The following is a 17,319-nucleotide window of genomic DNA, read 5'->3' on the forward strand; positions in this document are numbered from 1 at the left end:
GGGAAAAGCAGACACCAGAGAAGGAAGGAACTTGCTCAGGGTCTCTCAGCAGGTCATCATTGGAGTGAGGAGTTCAGAGCTGGGTGGTAACCGCCATGCCAGGCTGTCTGAGAGAAAGTGTGTAAGTACAGCAAGCAGCTGGCATGTGGCAGGGCCGGGAAATGTGGGATGCTCCCTCTACCTTGGAGGAGTCCTTGGGATTGGGATAAGGCCTATGGCCTGAATTAGGGGCAGGAAGATGGCAGAGAGAGCATGAGGATGATGGGTTGACAATCACCCTGAGCAGCAGAGGGCACAAGGTCCCCCCACCCCCACCCTGCAACCTCCCACTGACCAAACCATCCTACAAGCCTGAGTGATTAGATGGCAGGCAGGTCTCTTCTTGGACAACAAAAGGGTGGGTTAGTTCAGGGCATGGAGTACAGGAAGGCCCCTGTTCATTCAGCACTGACCTGGCTGGAGGGAGCCAAAGCCCTGAAAGTCTCTTCAGGGCTCAGGCTGAGGAGGCGGGGGCAACTCCTTAGGGCTGGAATAAAACACGTGCAATATCCATGAGGCCAAAGTCAGAGGCCATTAGGCCTGCTCAGCTACGCTGGAGTGTGTGTTCAGGTCACCCTCCCAAAACCCCTGGCCTGAGCCTTCAGGGCGTCCTCTGTAAAAATGGGACCAGTCACCAGCTTCTGAGGTCAGGGCTGAAACTCATGCATGTCTGTGTATTTCAAACCCACAGGGCTTGCAAAGAGGTGTTAGCAGCACCTGGAGGCTTTCAGAAGCACCTTGCATTTTCACAACAGCAGGCACAAGCAGAGCATTTGAAAGCACTTGGGAAACCATGAGTTCAAACTAAAAGCTATTACTTTTTTGAGGCTCTACTGTAAGCAGGATGCTGTGCAAGGCAATTTACAGAGTCGACTCTGGTGATGTTATCACCAAACCCGCAGCAGAGCAACCAAAGCCAGACAGTTATTTAATGCAAATGAACCCCGGTAAACCCTTGCATGCTACCCTCACAGGGAAAACTGTTGCACATATATTTTTACACATCTGCAAGGCTTTAAAAAAAGAGATTTTATTTGATTTTTAGAGAGGGTAAGGGAGGGAGAAAGAGAGGGAGAGAAACATCAATATGCAAGAGAAACATGGATTGGTTTTGCAATGCCCCCAACTGGAGACCTGGCCCACAACTGAGGCATGTGCCCTGACCAGGAATCAAACTGGTGACCTTCTGGTTTGCGGGATGATGTCCAATCCACTGAGCCACACCAGTTAGGGCAAGGCTTTTGTTTTTAATAATTAGTTCTTAGTCTTAGTTCTCAGATAGAACAACACAGAGGTTTTCTTCTTTCTAAATACATGGTGGGGGACAGGCAGGCCAGACCCCCAAACTGCAGGAGCCAGACACATCTCAATGTAGAGTTACGACTTACAGAATGTGTATGTTCAAACACATTTATTAAGTTATAATGAAAACAAAAACAAAAAGCACTCCTTCCCCCAAAACTCTCCCCAGTGTCCAAGGATTGTAAGTGCTTTTCATTTTTAGACCATCTGGTCTTTAGCTCAAAGCTTCCTCTAGCTCTGGGAGCTCTCCCTGCTGCCCACCTCCCTGACCCCTTCTCCCCCTTGCTCACCCACTGCAGCCACACCTGTCCCCAAGATGTTCCTTCAACAGACCTAGCTCCCCAGCCACAGGGCCTCTGCCCTCACCACTGTCCCACCTGGAACATCATCCCAGGTCATTTCCATAAGCTAGTCTTTCAGGCTTCTGCTCCAACCCCTCCGACTCATCAGAGAGGCCCCACATTCCCTTTTTTCCTTTGTACATGTCTAAAATGGCCTGCTCTGTTCCATGTGTATCTAGTTGCTGTGACCACAAACATGCCTGTCCTGTTCACCTCCCTGTCCCCAGCACCCAGCCCAGGACCGGGAATACAGCAGAGCTCAGGATCTGGGTATTGAGTGACTGAACCCCCCTGCCGCAGACACCAAAGGACAAGAGGAAGCCACCAGACATCTTGAGATGAAGAAAGGGAGCTGTCCAAAGAGCAATAAGCAGCAGTTCTGGCTGAGTGGCAAAGGTCCTTACAGTGAGGAGGCTGAGAGCAGCAGGGGCCTGTGGTCCCAGGAGCTACCTGTGGCTCTGGGTGACGGCGTTCATGTGGTCCCGGATGTTGATGGCCTGTTTGAGGAGGCCCTCCACACTGCGGAAGTAGACGCTGCTGTCGACAAGGTTCTTCACGGCACTATAATGGGAGGACAGACCCAGTAGGCACCACCCTGCCTCACCCATCAACTGAAGCTCACCAGCTACTTGGGGGATTCTGTGGGTTGCCCTGAGGGCTCATCATGAACTCAGAAATTAGATTTTCCTGAAAGTTTAGAATACATTAGGCGACAGAGCACTCGGTGACAATCCCCGCTGCAAGGCCATCTAATGTTCTGAAGGATGTTCTATAAGCATGTAAAGATGGCCTCTATCAAAACTGAACAGCTCTGGAGGTGAGTTTAGACGGAAGCAGGATACCTCATCACCATTAGGGGGCACTGCTACAAAGCTCAGCTCTCCTGTTGGCACCACACTGTTGAATGTCTAATGAAAATGTCTCTTTCAACGGCACTACAGGAAAACATTTACCAAGCTGCGTGAGGCCTTGCTAATGCCAGAAAGTCGCTTGTGAAACATCTGCAGTAAAAGTAAAAGTGCTCTTTTAAAGTCTTTCTCTTAAAGAAAAAGAAAAATCACTTCTATTTATTATCAGTCAGGGATTTGCTTGGAAATGGCCATGAGATCAAAGGGAGGAGCACTTGCTGTCGCCCACTGTTAACTGGTTCCTCTTGCACCACCAAGTGCAGTGGGCTTTTCTAGCATTTGATTGCCCAGCTTGATTAGAAAACTCACTAATATAAGCTTACTACTCAATAGTTTACCCCAATTTAATATCTTTCGATTTTGCACCAACTGTTAACACAGCATAAAGCATTTCAAACAACTAAAAGCCAAGGATTCTTTCATGTCCATAAAGGAAACGTGTTCTTTTAGCATTAGAGAAATTCACATCTCAGTAAAGAGAAGCACTCACAGATCAGGGCACACGTGGCCCAATGAAATTTTCTAGGATTTAAGAGACACTTTCTCTATCCACTGAGATAGTTGCTCAGCACTTGTAATGTGGTTAGAGAGAATGAGCAGCTGAATCTTTCATTTTATTTCATTTTAATGCATTAATATTTAAGTGTGCAGCTCTGGTGTCCCCAGCTCCTGAGTTGAATAGTGCAGCTGGAGGAACCAGGAGAAAATAGACTTTGGTACACTCTTCCTTTAGCGTGGACCTTGCTGATGAGGTGACAGCTGTTGGGGAACTGTTCGGCAGCCCAGAGAAAGTCTGATTTCTTTCCTACTCTTCCTTGAGCTAAGGAGGGTGTCTGCAACCAACATCCTCAGGAAAACACCATTTGTCCAAATCACCTCCTGTCCCAGTAGAGGGGCTAGGACTGCTGATAGCAGAACACTCAGCTCAGTGGCCCTGGCAGCAGGGCTTCCTGTCAAGGAACCTTCACCACACACCCACACGACAGAAACAGGCAAGCAAACCCATGGTGCCACAGATGAGAGGTGCCACAGGTCGTGTCAGGGGCAAATGACACTTCTAAATAAAGTGACCAAACTCCCAAGGCAACTGGAACAAGCCAGGGCATTAAATACAGTTGGGGGAACCAACAGAAGCACAGGAGACAAGGTCAGCAAAGCTGCCATAATGCAAAGAAACACCAACTACTGCTTTTCACCCTCAGGCATCTTTCCCCTTGGGGTAAAAAATCAATCTGAAGATTTACAGAAAATTAACCAAACAAAATAAATGGTACACCCACAGCAGTATTATTGACAATAGCTAAAACATGGAAGCAACCCAAATGCCCATTGACAAATGAATGGAAAAACAAAATGTGGAATTTTGCTCAGCCTTAAAAATAAAATTCCAACACATACTACAATATGGATGAACCCTGACATTATGCTTAACAAAAGAAGATAGACACAAAAAGACAAATACTGTGTGATTTCACTAATGTGAGGTCCCTGGAGTAGTCAAATTATAGAAACAGAAAGTAGAATGGTGGTGCTAGGGGATGCGCGAGTGGGGATGAGCAGTTAGTTTTTAATGGAGACAGAGTTTCAATTATGCAAGATGAAAAGTTCTGGAGATGGAGTGTGGTGATGGTTGTACAGCAGTGTGAATGTGCTTAATGCCACTGAACTGTGCACTTAACAGTGGCTAAGATGATACATTTTATGTTTCCCAATCCCTATTATACCATCCGATGACAGATGGGGAGGGGCCCAGCCCTGGGAAGAAAAGCTTGCTGGAAGCACACAGAGGTTGAGCAAATAGTGAGAAGTGCAGGCCTAGGCTGGAACTTGCTATGTGGCCAGGTGAGTTGAGATCCACATGCCTCCCCACTCAGGTGGGCTCAGCAGGACAGGGCTCACCAGGGAGCTGGCTGAGAAGCCTCTGAATGCGCAGGAGGCGAATCTGGGTGCTCACCTGCAGGCATACTCCACTGTGTAGATGGCTCCCTGGCTCTGCTCCTCCCATAGCTGCATGTCTGCCTGTGGGAGGTGGGCGGCTGTTAGGGGGAGAGGCTGCCACCTCTATCCTCCCAGCCTCTAGGATTGAGCACCTAATCACCATGGTTGCAGAGACTGGCCTCCTCCAGCCCCCTCCTCTCCCTTACAAGTCCAGGCTTTCTGTGAACATTTGTCTACTATGTCTTGGGGCCTTTGAATCTATTGTTCCCTCTGCCTGGCATGCTCTTCCCTCCAGTCTTCACACAGCTACCTCCTTCTCATCATATAGGTCACAACTATATAGGCCTGCTGCCCCTTCTTCCCAAACTGCCCCAGATCTGTCCACCCACGGCCCCAACCTGCTCAGTGACCACATGCCTCCTTGCTGGTGGCCCAGCCTTGACTCTTACCTCAACAGCCCCTGCTCTACCAGTAGGCCCTGTGATGTGCAGACCCTGCAGGGGTTGGTGGCAGGGGTGCATGCAACTCACCTTATGCTGGGCCAGCTCTGGCAGAGAGCGGCGCACGTGCTCCTGCAGCCGGTATAGGGCCACAGATGGCTCATTGGCCAGGACGTAGACGCTTTCAGTGAATTTGTCTGTAACTGGGTCCAGGATTGACAGCAGGGGGTGGAAGGCAGCAGAATAAGGGAAGAGGGTGCACAGACACAAAGACAAACCATAAGACTCCTATTGCTCAATCTGTAAGTCCAATCAGAGCAGTGAGGAGTGTCTGGCCTTCCTGCTTCCCCTCTTGACAGCAGTCCCATCTCCACGCAACAGATGGAGTGAACTCCTAATGAACGCATCAAATATGTCCCCCCCTTGCTTGGAACCCTCCCATGGCTCCCATCAGCCAGAGAATAAAATCTGTCTTCCTCACCATAGCCCCCTAAGGTCCTGTGTGTTCTGCCTGCTGTTGACCTCTGTCCTCCGTCTTCCATCCAGGCACAATGGCCTCCTGGCTGTTACTTGAAATCTCCTGTACTGTCCAAAAGAACTTTCTAAGATGACTGAAAGGTTCTATAATCTATACTGTCCAATATGGTAGCCACTAGCCACAGATGGCTACTGGGTACTTGGAATGCAACTAATGTGACTCAGAAAGTAAGTTTTTAACTTTACCTAATGTTAATTAATTTAAATATCAATAAATACTGTGACCGGTAGGTAGCTACTGTATTAAAGCACAGCTCTGAGCACTTTGCCACCACAGGGCCTTTGAATCTGTTCTTCCTGCCACTGACACACCCTTTTTCCCTCTGGCTTCTCTCCATCCCTCCTGTCTTAGCTAAAATGTCACCTCATGAGCAAAGCCTTCCCTGGTCACCAAGCTTAATCAGATGTCCCTCATTCTCAACCACACCTTGTTCATTTCTCTTATACGTAAATTCTGTTCTTTACTAGATTGCGTGTTTACAGAAAAAAATTAAAGCTTGGATTCGTGAGGGTAGGGGCTTCTCTGAACCTCAGTTTCCTCATCTGTAGAAATGCAATGAAAACAGTACCCACCCTTGAGGTTTGCTACAGAGATGGAACCTATTCTACTGCCCAGGGCAGTGTGGCTGGCAAGACAGAGAACCCTCGTGTGTCTGGGAGTCAAGGGAGGTTGTGCATGAGTCTGTCCAATGTGAATTAGTCCAGCTCAGTGGCCCAGCCTGCCACCTCCAAACTGTATAGATTATAGAACCTTTTACCTTCTTAGGCCTCCTCGTTTCAAAAATGAGCATGTAATAACTTATACCTCAGTGTTGTTACAAAAGAGGTGGAATTAAATGTACTTGTGCCTTCTACCTAATTACTAAAAATAACGTGTAATTAAGTAACAAAAAACTTCATAATTTAAAAAGTTTGCGTTATTTTGTAATTTGTAACTATGTGCTTTATAAATATTTGATGAGTCAACGTAAATATACACAAATGAGTAAATCTGTAAGGCAACAATATACACAACGATTGCCGTATCCCAAGCTTTCTTCCAATGCAGTACAAATATCAGGTGATTGAGTTCTCAACAACCCTGTGAGGGGAGGAAGATTCTGCTCCCCATTTTACAGATGACAAAACCGAGGCACGGGGACTTTCTGAAGGTTTCAAAACTAGTCAATAGCCACCAGGATTCGATGGCAATTCTGTCTGTGCCCTTCACACTCCCTCCCTGCCTTTGCCCCTTCCTCCCTCTCTCTGCCTGGTTGCCCCTCCGCGAGTTCCTGGCCCTCAGTCCACCCCGGAGCCTCGCATTACCTTTCTTCCCCTTGAGCTGCATCTCGGGTTCCTCCATTGCGACAGCGGCCCGTGAAACCTGAGAACCGGAACCGGAAGTCTAGAGGTGGTGACAGCTACCTAAACGTTCCCCTGCCAAACCGAACTTGGCCCTGCCACAATTCCAGTACCAACTGGCCTGTTCTTCGGTCTCTACCTAGACAGGAGAGGGGCCGTGAGTGAGAAACTGGAGAAGGGGAAACACAAGAAGGCAGGTGAGGAGGGAGCAAGGACCCCCGGAAGCTACACCGAAGCGGGGAGGGGCCAGGGCGTCCTCCCTTCCTGAACCCTCCTTTTCCAGGGGTGGATGATTTGGGGGAACACTTTACACACTGCTCACTTCGGGCCGTATAAACGGCCTCCTTATACTCCAGTGCTGCCATTAAACCCCTGCATATGCTCATGAGCCCCCAAGACCTCAGAAGGGACAGTGTTAGAGACGGGGACGACAGCGTTGTCGCCCCTTTAAATCCTGGACGCCCCGCCTGCTTCCTCCCCACCGCCCTCTGATGAGAGAAAGGCTTGCCTATCCGCCCGATACTGGAGTTTACTGGCTCCCCAAAACCTGTGGGCGGAGCTGGGCGGGCGGTGAGTGAATACTGGCGCAGTGAGATCCTGAGCCCTCTGAGGCTCCACCCATTTTCCCGGACCTACCGGGCCCCCTCCGGAGCATTGGGGAGTAGAACGCGCAGGCGCACTTGCCATGCGGGGGGGGGGGAACCCACCCCCAGCGGAAAGCACGCTCCTCCCCCAACTCTTAAAGGGCCAGAAGCAGTTTCTACTGCTCCTGCCCTTCCGTACTTTTGAGGGGCGGGGTGCGCAGGCGCAGTGGGGAAGCTCTGGGGTGGGGGGTAGTGGTCGCGTATCAAGTTGCTCTCTGTCCCGACAGAAAAACCGGGTCGCTGCGGGTTCAGGCTCCAGCTTGCTCCCCACTGCATCAATTGGAGGAGAAAAGTTTCTGAATTGGGCCTCCAAGTTTTAGGGGACCCGGGCTTGCGGCGTGGGGTGAGTGGACCTCCTGGATCACCTTGGGAGGGGCGGGTGGAATGGGACCAATTACATCTTTGTTGAGCCCTCAGTCATTATGGGGACCACCCTGCAAAAAATAACTACAGCAAACGTTTATTAACCTCTGCCGATGTTTCAGGCCCCCTGCTCAGCTATGTATAAACATGACTTCTTTTAGACCTCATTTCCCCGTTTTATTAATGAGGAAACAGGTTCAGAGTAATTAAGGCGTGTGCCCAAATTCTTACAGCATGTAAGTGCAAGTATTCCAACCCAGATAGCTGACCCCAGAACCAAGGCTTTTAAGCAATGCCTGTTGTAGGTGTCCTAGTAGTGGGGAGGAGTGGGCCTGAAAAGCAACTGGATTATGATTTAATTTCCCCCCTGAGCTTGAGTTTACCCACCCTCACTGTGCAAGGCGGATTAAGTTGGTGCCCACTTAACGAGCTATAATTATTGTCATCTCTCCCCTTGTGGTGCTTCCAGCTTCCCCCATGGAGCCCTCCCAGCCTGTAGAGGATCCCAGTCTGACTCAGCAGCCCCCCACCCTAGAATTTGGGGACCCTGAAGATTCCAGGGATGAGGCACTGGATGGCTCAGACACAGTGGTGCTCAGTCTCTTCAGCTGCACCCCAGAGCCTGGGAATCCTGAACCGGATGCTGGCGCCTCTTCACCTCAGGGTAGGTACTTGCCCTGGGCTCCAGCCTCTGAGACGCAAAGTCTGTGGAATATCAGGCCCAAGATGGGGGCCCCTGTCTTTATATCCCAGCATCTAGAACATATATTTCTTCTCACTCCACCCAGTGAGGGATTATTTATTTTTATTGTGGTAAAACCCACGTAACATTAAAGTTACCATTTCAACCATAATTGCATACAGTTCAGTGGTTGTAAGTACATTCACAGCGGTGTGTGTAACCCCAACCTCTGTCTATATTTCCAGAACATTCCCATCACCCCAGAAGGAAACCTCACCTGAGCCACTTCTCAGAGACCTGGGGCATGACTTCCACACAAGCAGCAGGACCCCCAAGCTGCCAGTATTTCAGGAGACCCAATGGCCTTGCCCCATAACTTATTTAACATCTCTGGTGACAGGCATGGCCCAGGACCCCACTCAGGGTACTCTGAGAGTTGCCTTTTCTGAGGAGCAAGATTCTCCAAATTCTTCAGGTTTTCAGACAATCTGTTGATGTCTTTGGGGACATCCCCAAATGGGCAGTGAGTCCTGCAGCTTGCAGCTTCTCAGGACTCAGCTCCAGGAGCATCAGTGGAGAGTGGATGGGGGAGTTGCACTGAGTCTCTGGTAGCTCTAAGCCCGCATGCTCTGGCTTGAAGCCCCAGAACCCTTCCTCTCTCCCACCAGGCAGCTCCCTGAAGCACTCCACGACCCTTACCAACCGGCAGCGGGGGAATGAGGTCTCGGCCCTGCCGGCCGCCTTGGACTGTGAGTGGTCCCTGTCCCCAATAGGGTGTGGGGTAGCAGGGTGGCAGGGCTAAGAAAAGCAACTTGGGACAGGAAGTAAACAAAGGCACAGAGTAGGGATGGGACGGATGAGATCACTGCCTCTCTCTGGTCGCAGCCCTGTCCATCCACCAGCTTGCAGCCCAGGGAGAGCTGAGCCAGCTGAAGGAACAGCTGAGGAAAGGTATGTGCTCACACCCATGCACCGGTATAGCTGTTCTTGTTTGACCTTGTGTGTGCGCTGGTGTGTGCATGTGGGTGCTGTCGTGACCTGTGAGTGTCCGCGTGTGCCTTTGTCTACATGTGTGTACAGTGGCCATTTGTTTGTATCCACGTCCCCCTATCTGACCCCAGCTCGCCCAACCACTCCCCGCTCCCACAGCTTTCGGGGGATAGTGGGCAGGGGTGTAGCCCAGTGGTACCAACCCTTCCTGCCAGGCGACAACCTCATCAACAAGCCGGACGAGCGTGGCTTCACACCCCTCATCTGGGCCTCCGCCTTTGGAGAGATTGAGACCGTCCGATTCTTGCTTGAGTGGGTGCGTCCCTGTCCAGCTGGGGGCTTCCAGGGACTTGAGGGTGGGCCAGGTCTCGGCTGCCATCGGGACCTCAGGATTCCAGGGGATTCTCCTATTCCTCCCATTGCCACTTCCTCTGCGCCCCCTCCTGTCACTGCCACCTCTGCTTCCCCCAGGGTGCTGACCCCCACATCCTGGCCAAGGAGCGGGAGAGTGCCCTATCACTGGCCAGCACAGGTGGCTACACAGACATTGTGGGGCTGCTGCTCGAGCATGATGTGGATGTCAACATCTATGACTGGGTGAGGCACCACCTGCTAGCCCTGGGATCCTTGCAGGGTGCCAGGCCTGCTCTTGATGCTAAGAATACAAGACAGGCTCATCCCCAAGCCTCACAGAGCTCCTAGTTTTTAGGGGTGGTGGTGAGCTGACACATAAACAGTCAGCTGTGTTGTAGCTGTGATGGCAGGTATATAGGCAGCTATAAGAGCCAAGGCATCCTGTACAACCAAGTGAGGTCAGGGAGGGCTACCTGGAAGAGGGCCATCTAAGCTGAGTCCCAAAGGAGGAGCTAGATGGGCCAGGGGACAAACAGAAGGAACCACGTTCAATTGGAGGATGCTGGATGATGTGAGAATCCAGTAGAGTGCTGACTGCTCTTGCCCGACAGAATGGAGGGACACCATTGCTGTATGCTGTGCGTGGGAACCATGTGAAGTGCGTGGAGGCCTTGCTGGGTGAGTGGGATTAGAGGCTGGCCCTGGGGGGCCCAGAGCCCTAGCTAGCACTGCAGGAATCCTGAAGGGTCTGGCCTCTGGGACCCTGGAGGTGGGGTTCTGTTGGCCACATTCTCAGAACTCAGACTCTTGTCCAAGACCACATGGGCAATCAGCAGACCTGGGGTTGCATTATTAGGGGTCACTGGATCTCCAGAGTCTGTGCCCCATTCTGGGCTTCCAGTCTCTCCTTGCAGCACCTGCTCTGCTTTGTAGCCCGAGGAGCTGATCTCACCACAGAGGCCGACTCTGGCTACACCCCTATGGACCTCGCTGTGGCTCTGGGATATCGGAAAGGTCAGCCTGAGACACATGTGACGGTGACAGCTTGCTGTAGGTGGGGTGACCAAAGAGGGTACATGGGGCATCCCTCTTGGATGTCAGATGCTGGCAACAAGAGTTTGTGTCAACAAACATTGGCTGCCCCCATATACCTGGCCTGGCCACGTGCTAGGCCTGGTACTCAGAGGGCTACCTGTGAGCTGGGGGTGGAGGTCAATATATGTCAGTGACTGGGATCATGATGGGGGACACTAAGGCATTGAGTGGCCCCGAGGAGGTCCTGGCCCCACCTCAGGATATATAGGGGTCCGGGAGGACTTCCTGGGAACCCAAGGGAAGGTTGGTCCAGGCTGGAGAAATAGCACATGCAGAGGCCTGGCAGGGTGAGGACACCCAGAGAGAAGGAAACCAGCTACAGTGCACAGGGCTGTAGAGGCCGCCTTCTCTGAGGCAGGAGGTGGGTGTAAACAGAGATTCCAGTTTGACTCCCCACTTCTCTCTTTGCTTCATCACCCATGAGACAAGGTGATCCTAACAGAACCAACCCCCTGGGGTCAGGGGGATTGAGGCCTTGGGAAATATCCTCTCCTTGCTTCAAGGAGTCCTCTGTTTTGAGACAAATCAATGCTCATAGCCCTTCTTGTCCTTTCATAAATATCACAATTCTCCAATTTTGTAAGGAATATTTTTGTAACTCTGAAATGCCTCTACAAACACATTTTTGTAAACTTAGGGGAAATTGAGGTTCCTGGGATAGGGGCCTCCGTCTTGCTAGCTGTGTCCCGGGAGGGTTGTAGATTTTCCTATGTATGAGGTGGGTCCTCCATCCATGTCCCAGTGTGAAGAGGTCTCAGAGGGGAGGGTGCAGTTCTCAGGAAAGAACCCCCCAGCTCAACCCCTGAAGGGAGGGGACAGGTAGGTCTGTGCCTCTGCAGCCGCAATTCCATTCATGGCCCACCTTTTCCTTGTCCTGTTTCCAGTGCAACAGGTGATCGAGAACCACATCCTCAAACTCTTCCAGAGTAACCTGGTGCCCGATGACCCCGAGTGAAGGCCACCTGCCCCCAGGGACTCAGACACTCAGGGAACAAAATGGTCAACCCAGAGTTGGGGGAACCCAGAAGTGGCTTCAAAGGCAGCTCCTGGACAGATGGTGGGAGGGAGTGCTTCCCAAGAGAAATCAATAAACCTGTGCAGAACTTGAAGGATTTTGCTGTGCTTCCATAAGGGTTTCCTAGAGGAGGTGCCTGCCTGGTGGCCTCACATCTTCTCCCCGAGCACTCGCAGGTGGTAGATCACCACACGGCCAAAAAAGTCAGTGGTGTCCTCAAACGTTACCTTTAGCTGGTCCACCTCAGCAGCCGGCACAGGGAAGGTGTGAGCACAGCAGTCAAGGGAAACAAGTGGTTTGTCATTTAACTGTCTGTCAAGCCCCACCCAGTTCCAACTCAGATACCAAGCTGTGGGCCCTTCTGAGACTCACACAGAACAGGTTACCATCAGCCTATTTCACAGATGAAATAGTGCAGGCCTAGAGGCCACGTGCTCAGGGTTGTACACAGGGCCTGCAGCTTTCAGAGGCACAGACCACCCCCACTCCAGAGGCCAGGGCAGGATATCTGAATCGAGTTGTTGTCCTCAGGGTAGAAATCCACTATCTTATTGAGAGCTTCACTCCCCTGAGAACCTGCAGTAGGGAAAGGAGCAGGCTGTGAAGCCCTCCAACCCCCTCTCCCCCTCTTCCAGGGCCTTCCAGTACCTTCCAGGCAGCCCCTGCGACTGGAGAAGCCCCCCTGAAACTGGATCTGCAGCTGGGAGACACAGATGCGCTGGGGAAACTCTAGTATCACCCACTGGGAGGGGCCCTGGAAGCAGACAGAGAAACAGACCCACAGTCACTATAGGCCAAAAGCAGTACTATGCACTCTTTCATAGTTGATTGGTGGCGAGAGGATTCAGCACGTGTTCTCTCCTGACCAACGCGACTGAGCCCAGCTGTGGCGTTCTGGAGTCCTCAGGGCATCCTGGACCTCTGAAATCTGATTCACGCGATGGGTGGAGGGTTCAGGGAGGTTCCTTACCTGGTCCGAGTTCCAGCATGTCTCCTCGTCCTCGTCAAACAGGTGTTTCTTTCCAAACTGCCGGGTGTTGCGATTCAGCACCGAACTAACCCTGAAGGCATCAGAATTACGGCGAGGAGAAGGACTGAATCCAGCAACGGGCCCTGCCCCCTCCTCACCATTCGCTCCACAAACCCCGAGCTCTGTCCACAGAGAGCTCAAATCCCAAGAAGAGAAGGGTAGTGCCACTGCCCGTCCCTATCTCCCCGGGCCCTCACCTGCTCACTGTTCCCGCACAAACCATAGACTGGGTCATTTCAGTTCCGCAAGACCTCACGGCTCAGAGGTGAGCTCAGTTCGGATTCGAATCCCGGCGCCAACAGCCACAATAGCGAGACCTTGTTCTATAGAGTTTGAACGTCCTTACCTGCAACACCGGACAAGAATCGTCACTGCCCCACCCACTCCAGCCCTAAATGTCCCCTTGATGAACCCCTTGCCGGAAAAACTGGGGGTTTAGGGGAAATTGCCAATGACCCGAAGCTAGGTGTCCTGTGGGTTTCAGGTAGTCGCTCGGGCTCCGAACCTCAATTTCTCTAGAAAGGGAAAACCAAAAGCTAGACCCGGAACCCCGTGCACAACGCTCAGGAGCATTGTGACTCAAGCCGCGCACGCGTGGTTCCCAGGGCGGGGTTTGGCGTGGCCCCGCCCCTCTGTGCCCGCCTCTTAAAGGGCCCTAGTCCAGTGTTTGAGTTAAGGCTGACACGTAAAAGCAACTGTGGCCCTGGTCGGATTGTTCAGCTGGTTAAAGTGTCCTCCCGTACATCAAAGGTTGCGGGTTCGATCCCTAGTCGGGTTGCGCACGGGAGGGGACTGATTGATGTTTCTCTGTCTCTGCCTCTCCCTTTCCCTCTCTCTAAAATCAATAAATATATCTTTAGGTGAGTATTTAAAAAATACAGCCATTCCTCGGTACTCGTCGGCTTCAGAACTCATCAAACCCTGTAGTCGCATTTTGACGAGAAAAAAAAAAGTTTCAGCTCTCAGCGCTTGCTTAGGACTCGTCCTGCTTGCTAGAAGTTGTTTGAGTCACCATGCCGCCGTGCAAGAGAAAATGCTTCACCGTTAGGTACTTGTAGGCTTCTGCACTCATCACGAGTTCCAGAACGAATTAACAACGTGTATCGAGGTCCCATTGTAAATTTTTTAAAAATAAATAAATAAAAGCAACTGTGGACTGTGTATGGGGTGCTGTTCTTTGGTGCCCACAGGTTCAGAACACTGGTTTTGGAGACCTACCTGGGAAAGTCTGCCTAATCCATCTCCTAACTGCTAGTGCAACCTGGGAACCCATGTACCTTACTGCCTCCTGGAAGCCAGAAGAAGAGGTCACAATATTGCAGGTACAAGGAGTCTTCATCAGCCTTGTGTGGTCCAGCCTTCAAACCTGTCTTCCCAGTAAATGCTGCCTGGGATGGGCTTTTTGGAGAAAGGGGCATGTGAAGTGGATTTTGAAGGATGAATAGGAGTTTGCCAAACCAGGTTACACAAAGCCTCAGATACCAAGCTAAAGATTTGATTCACTAAACAATTCCTGCCACTTCCTACTGCCCAGCCTTGTGTTGGATGGTGCTGGGGACTCTGAGAGGCCTCAGTTCCAACGCCACACTTGAAGAACCCCCAATCTGGGTAATACAGAGGTATATAAACACATTCCCAGCCCCATGGGGCCAGAGCTGAGCAAGGGGAAGAGATAGTGCCTGGGTAGCTGGTGTAGGAGAGCTTCCTGGGAGAGGAGATATTGTGGCTGCACCTTAATTGGTGGGAAGAAATTCACCAGGGTGAGGAAGATCTGGGGCTTTGGGAGGTCCAGACAGGGAAAACAGCTTACCCAAAAGCCTGGTTAGGTGAAAGACTATGAATTTGAATAAAATATATGGAGCCAGACCCTGCTGGGCCTGGAGCAGTCACAGGAGGTGTTTGAGAAAGGGCAGGACACCATCCAATCTGCATGAATGGAGGGTTCTGAGACAGATCAGCCACTGCCAGGAGGCTGTGGTTCCTGGCTTCAGCTGAATGGCCTGGGACCCAGCCCCTTTCTTCAAGGGCTGAAGGAATGGTCCTGCTGGCATCCTACTAGTGTCTGTCCAAGCCCACTCTAGGAGGTGGTGCTGGCAGAAGAGCTGCCCCATTATCTCCTGCCTGCCAGGACTTCCTGCATTCTGTCATGACCTGGTGCCATCCAGACCTGGCTCTGCTGGTCTCTGGATCAGAGTTGGACGTGGCAGAAAACATTTCTACTCCCCCAGGGTGAGTTAGGAAGAGCATGGACCCCGGAGGCCACAGATCCAGTTCAAATCCTGGCTGGGCCACTCATTACCTGTGTGATTGTGGACAAGCATTGGGCCTCTGCGCCTGTTTTTTGTTTGTTTGTTTTTTTTAATCTGTGAACTGGAGGAAATTATATTTCTAGAACCACTGGAGAATTTAGTGGGTGACACATGACAACAGTACCGACCTTTGTTGAGAGCTCACCCTGTGTTTAACTTGAAGCCATGTTTTGTCTCCATCCACTGGTTCATTAAACCTGCTGTGCTAGTCTATGTCACCTACATTTTACAGCTGACAGTAGAGCCACTTGGGCCAAGGTCCCCCAGGGAGGATATGCTTGTCCCAGGGCCCTCTACACCACTCCTGATCTTGGCATGGAGCTTCCTTGCCCACTGGGATAAGGCCAGCTTATATCCATTTCCCACTTCCTCACCCCAATGGCGCCTGGGCATGAAAGAGCCTCCTGTTTCTCCAAGGAATTACCAGCTGTAAGCTCCCAGCAGGGCAGCCAAAAGTGTTCTATTCATTTGCCTGAGTGAGGAGAGACTGGGCATTCCCTTCCCCCTCATCCTAAGGGATGGAGCAGAGGGTGCTCTAGAAGAACAAGGAGCTGCCATTCTAGTTCACTGAGGGAAACTGAGGCACAAAAAAAGTAATTTGGCTAAGGTGGCCCAGGGGGACCAGGATAGAAATCTCAGTATGACTCTGGAGTGCCCTTCACTGGGCTAAGTTCTGTATTTTTCAGGAGAGGAAATGGAGGCTTAGAGAAGGTCAGGGATTTGCTGAAGTTACACAGCAAGTATGGGTCAGCAGGGACTCTGGGAAGGCAGCCCCACTCATGGCAGGGCAGGGAAAGTCTTAAGAGCCTTGGTTTCCCCCTGGGAAGAGGTGTAATGGTTGTCCCAAGGCCTCAGACTGGAGAGTCTTCTAGGGTGAGTGTGATGGGGTCCCCTGGCCAGCAGCCCCCTGTGGACAGATCTGCGTTTGATTTATTCACTGGATTCTGCCTGGGGCCAGCAGGGCTGGCTCAGAGTAGACGGATGCTCCCTTGCTGCCAGCTGGACTTGTCAATTCTGGCAGGATGTGAGCCTGGGAGTCTGGGTAAGTGAGCGTAACAGAGGGAGGGGGAGGGGTGGCTGAGCCTGAAGGGACTGAGGTGCACTCATGTGGGAACACCCTGGGCCACGACTAGATGTACTGAGTGGTGAGCATGAGTGGCTTTACTGAGCATGGCCCTGTGAAGACTGTATGTTTCCATACTTGTGATATGGTGCCAGGTGATCATAATTGGGTGCTCGCTATCTGTAGGTGTGCCCATGGCTGCAAACACGACTGAGTGTGGACAACATGGGGCAAATGTGGGATGTTTGTGGCAACCAGGAAGGCTAAGGGACAAGGGTGTATGAACAGCAGGAGGTGTTTAAATGCAAAGGTGGAGCCAGACTCACAGTTGTAAGTTTGGTTGTGCAGCAGGCATGACTTGTGTATGGCAATGTGAGGTCGTGTGTGGTCTGTTTGACTTAAATGTGGCCTTGCCAAATGTGGTTATATATGATGTTCCTGTGAAGGCCCTGTGTGTCTGGGATGTCACTGTGTGTCACAGTTGTTCGTGACATTGTATAAGATAGATGTGAATCTTCCCTGACTGGTGTGGCTCAGTCCTGCGAATTGAGGGGTCACCAGTTCAATTCCTGGTCAGGGTACATACCTAGGTTTCAAGCCAAGCCTCCCAGTTGGGGGCATGGTAGAGGCAACCAATCAATGTTTCTCTCCCTTTCTTTCTCTTTCCCTTCTTCTCTCTCTAAAAATAAATAAATAAAGTCTTTATAAAAAACAGAGGTGAATCTAGTTGCATGTGCCATGTCTGTGTGTCAACTTGGATATGTTGAGAGGCACTTAGGGGACACTGTCCACTGCTGAGACCCAGCTCTTCTGGAGGGTCCAGCCTGCTCTGTGCCACGAGCCCCCTTCCCTTGCTCCCTCCACCCACTCACAGTAACCCCTGGCCTGGGGCCTCTGTGGGGGGTGGGGACAGAAAAGGCACTCAGGG

The 17,319-nt window shown here is 51.4% G+C and overlaps 3 protein-coding genes across 6 annotated transcripts; 1 reads left to right on the forward strand and 2 right to left on the reverse strand.

Annotated features, from left to right (window-relative positions):
- Positions 1-1,048: 1,048 nt before the first annotated feature.
- On the reverse strand, positions 1,049-7,171 carry BORCS8 (BLOC-1 related complex subunit 8). The gene is made up of 4 exons (XM_090290056.1): positions 6,811-7,171; positions 5,059-5,171; positions 4,545-4,609; positions 1,049-2,243 (listed from the first exon to the last, which is right to left on the reverse strand). Exons 1-4 carry the CDS (start codon positions 6,845-6,847, stop codon positions 2,129-2,131), a joined length of 330 nt encoding a protein of 109 aa, XP_090146182.1. The 5' UTR covers positions 6,848-7,171; the 3' UTR covers positions 1,049-2,128.
- Positions 6,890-12,083, forward strand: RFXANK (regulatory factor X associated ankyrin containing protein). 3 transcript variants are annotated; one of them, XM_090290051.1, is made up of 10 exons: positions 6,894-7,043; positions 7,718-7,833; positions 8,323-8,517; positions 9,204-9,284; positions 9,421-9,486; positions 9,741-9,841; positions 9,997-10,122; positions 10,491-10,557; positions 10,813-10,893; positions 11,859-12,083. In XM_090290051.1, exons 3-10 carry the CDS (start codon positions 8,331-8,333, stop codon positions 11,927-11,929), a joined length of 780 nt encoding a protein of 259 aa, XP_090146177.1. In that variant the 5' UTR covers positions 6,894-7,043; positions 7,718-7,833; positions 8,323-8,330; the 3' UTR covers positions 11,930-12,083. The 3 variants fall into 3 exon arrangements, with proteins under 3 accessions (XP_090146179.1, XP_090146177.1, XP_090146178.1); XM_090290053.1 differs by lacking the exon at positions 11,859-12,083 and having other exon boundaries at positions 6,890-7,043; positions 10,781-10,879; XM_090290052.1 differs by lacking the exon at positions 6,894-7,043 and having other exon boundaries at positions 7,657-7,833.
- Positions 11,655-13,616, reverse strand: NR2C2AP (nuclear receptor 2C2 associated protein). Of its 2 annotated transcripts, XM_090290055.1 has the most exons (6): positions 13,476-13,616; positions 13,217-13,365; positions 12,960-13,050; positions 12,638-12,743; positions 12,498-12,565; positions 11,655-12,255 (listed from the first exon to the last, which is right to left on the reverse strand). In XM_090290055.1, exons 2-6 carry the CDS (start codon positions 13,252-13,254, stop codon positions 12,139-12,141), a joined length of 420 nt encoding a protein of 139 aa, XP_090146181.1. In that variant the 5' UTR covers positions 13,255-13,365; positions 13,476-13,616; the 3' UTR covers positions 11,655-12,138. The 2 variants fall into 2 exon arrangements, with proteins under 2 accessions (XP_090146181.1, XP_090146180.1); XM_090290054.1 differs by lacking the exon at positions 11,655-12,255 and having other exon boundaries at positions 12,291-12,565; positions 13,525-13,616.
- Positions 13,617-17,319: the final 3,703 nt, after the last annotated feature.

This window comes from Furipterus horrens, unplaced genomic scaffold (genome assembly GCF_987537825.1).
Source record: "Furipterus horrens unplaced genomic scaffold, mFurHor1.1.pri manual_scaffold_10, whole genome shotgun sequence".
Taxonomy (NCBI): domain Eukaryota; kingdom Metazoa; phylum Chordata; class Mammalia; order Chiroptera; family Furipteridae; genus Furipterus; species Furipterus horrens.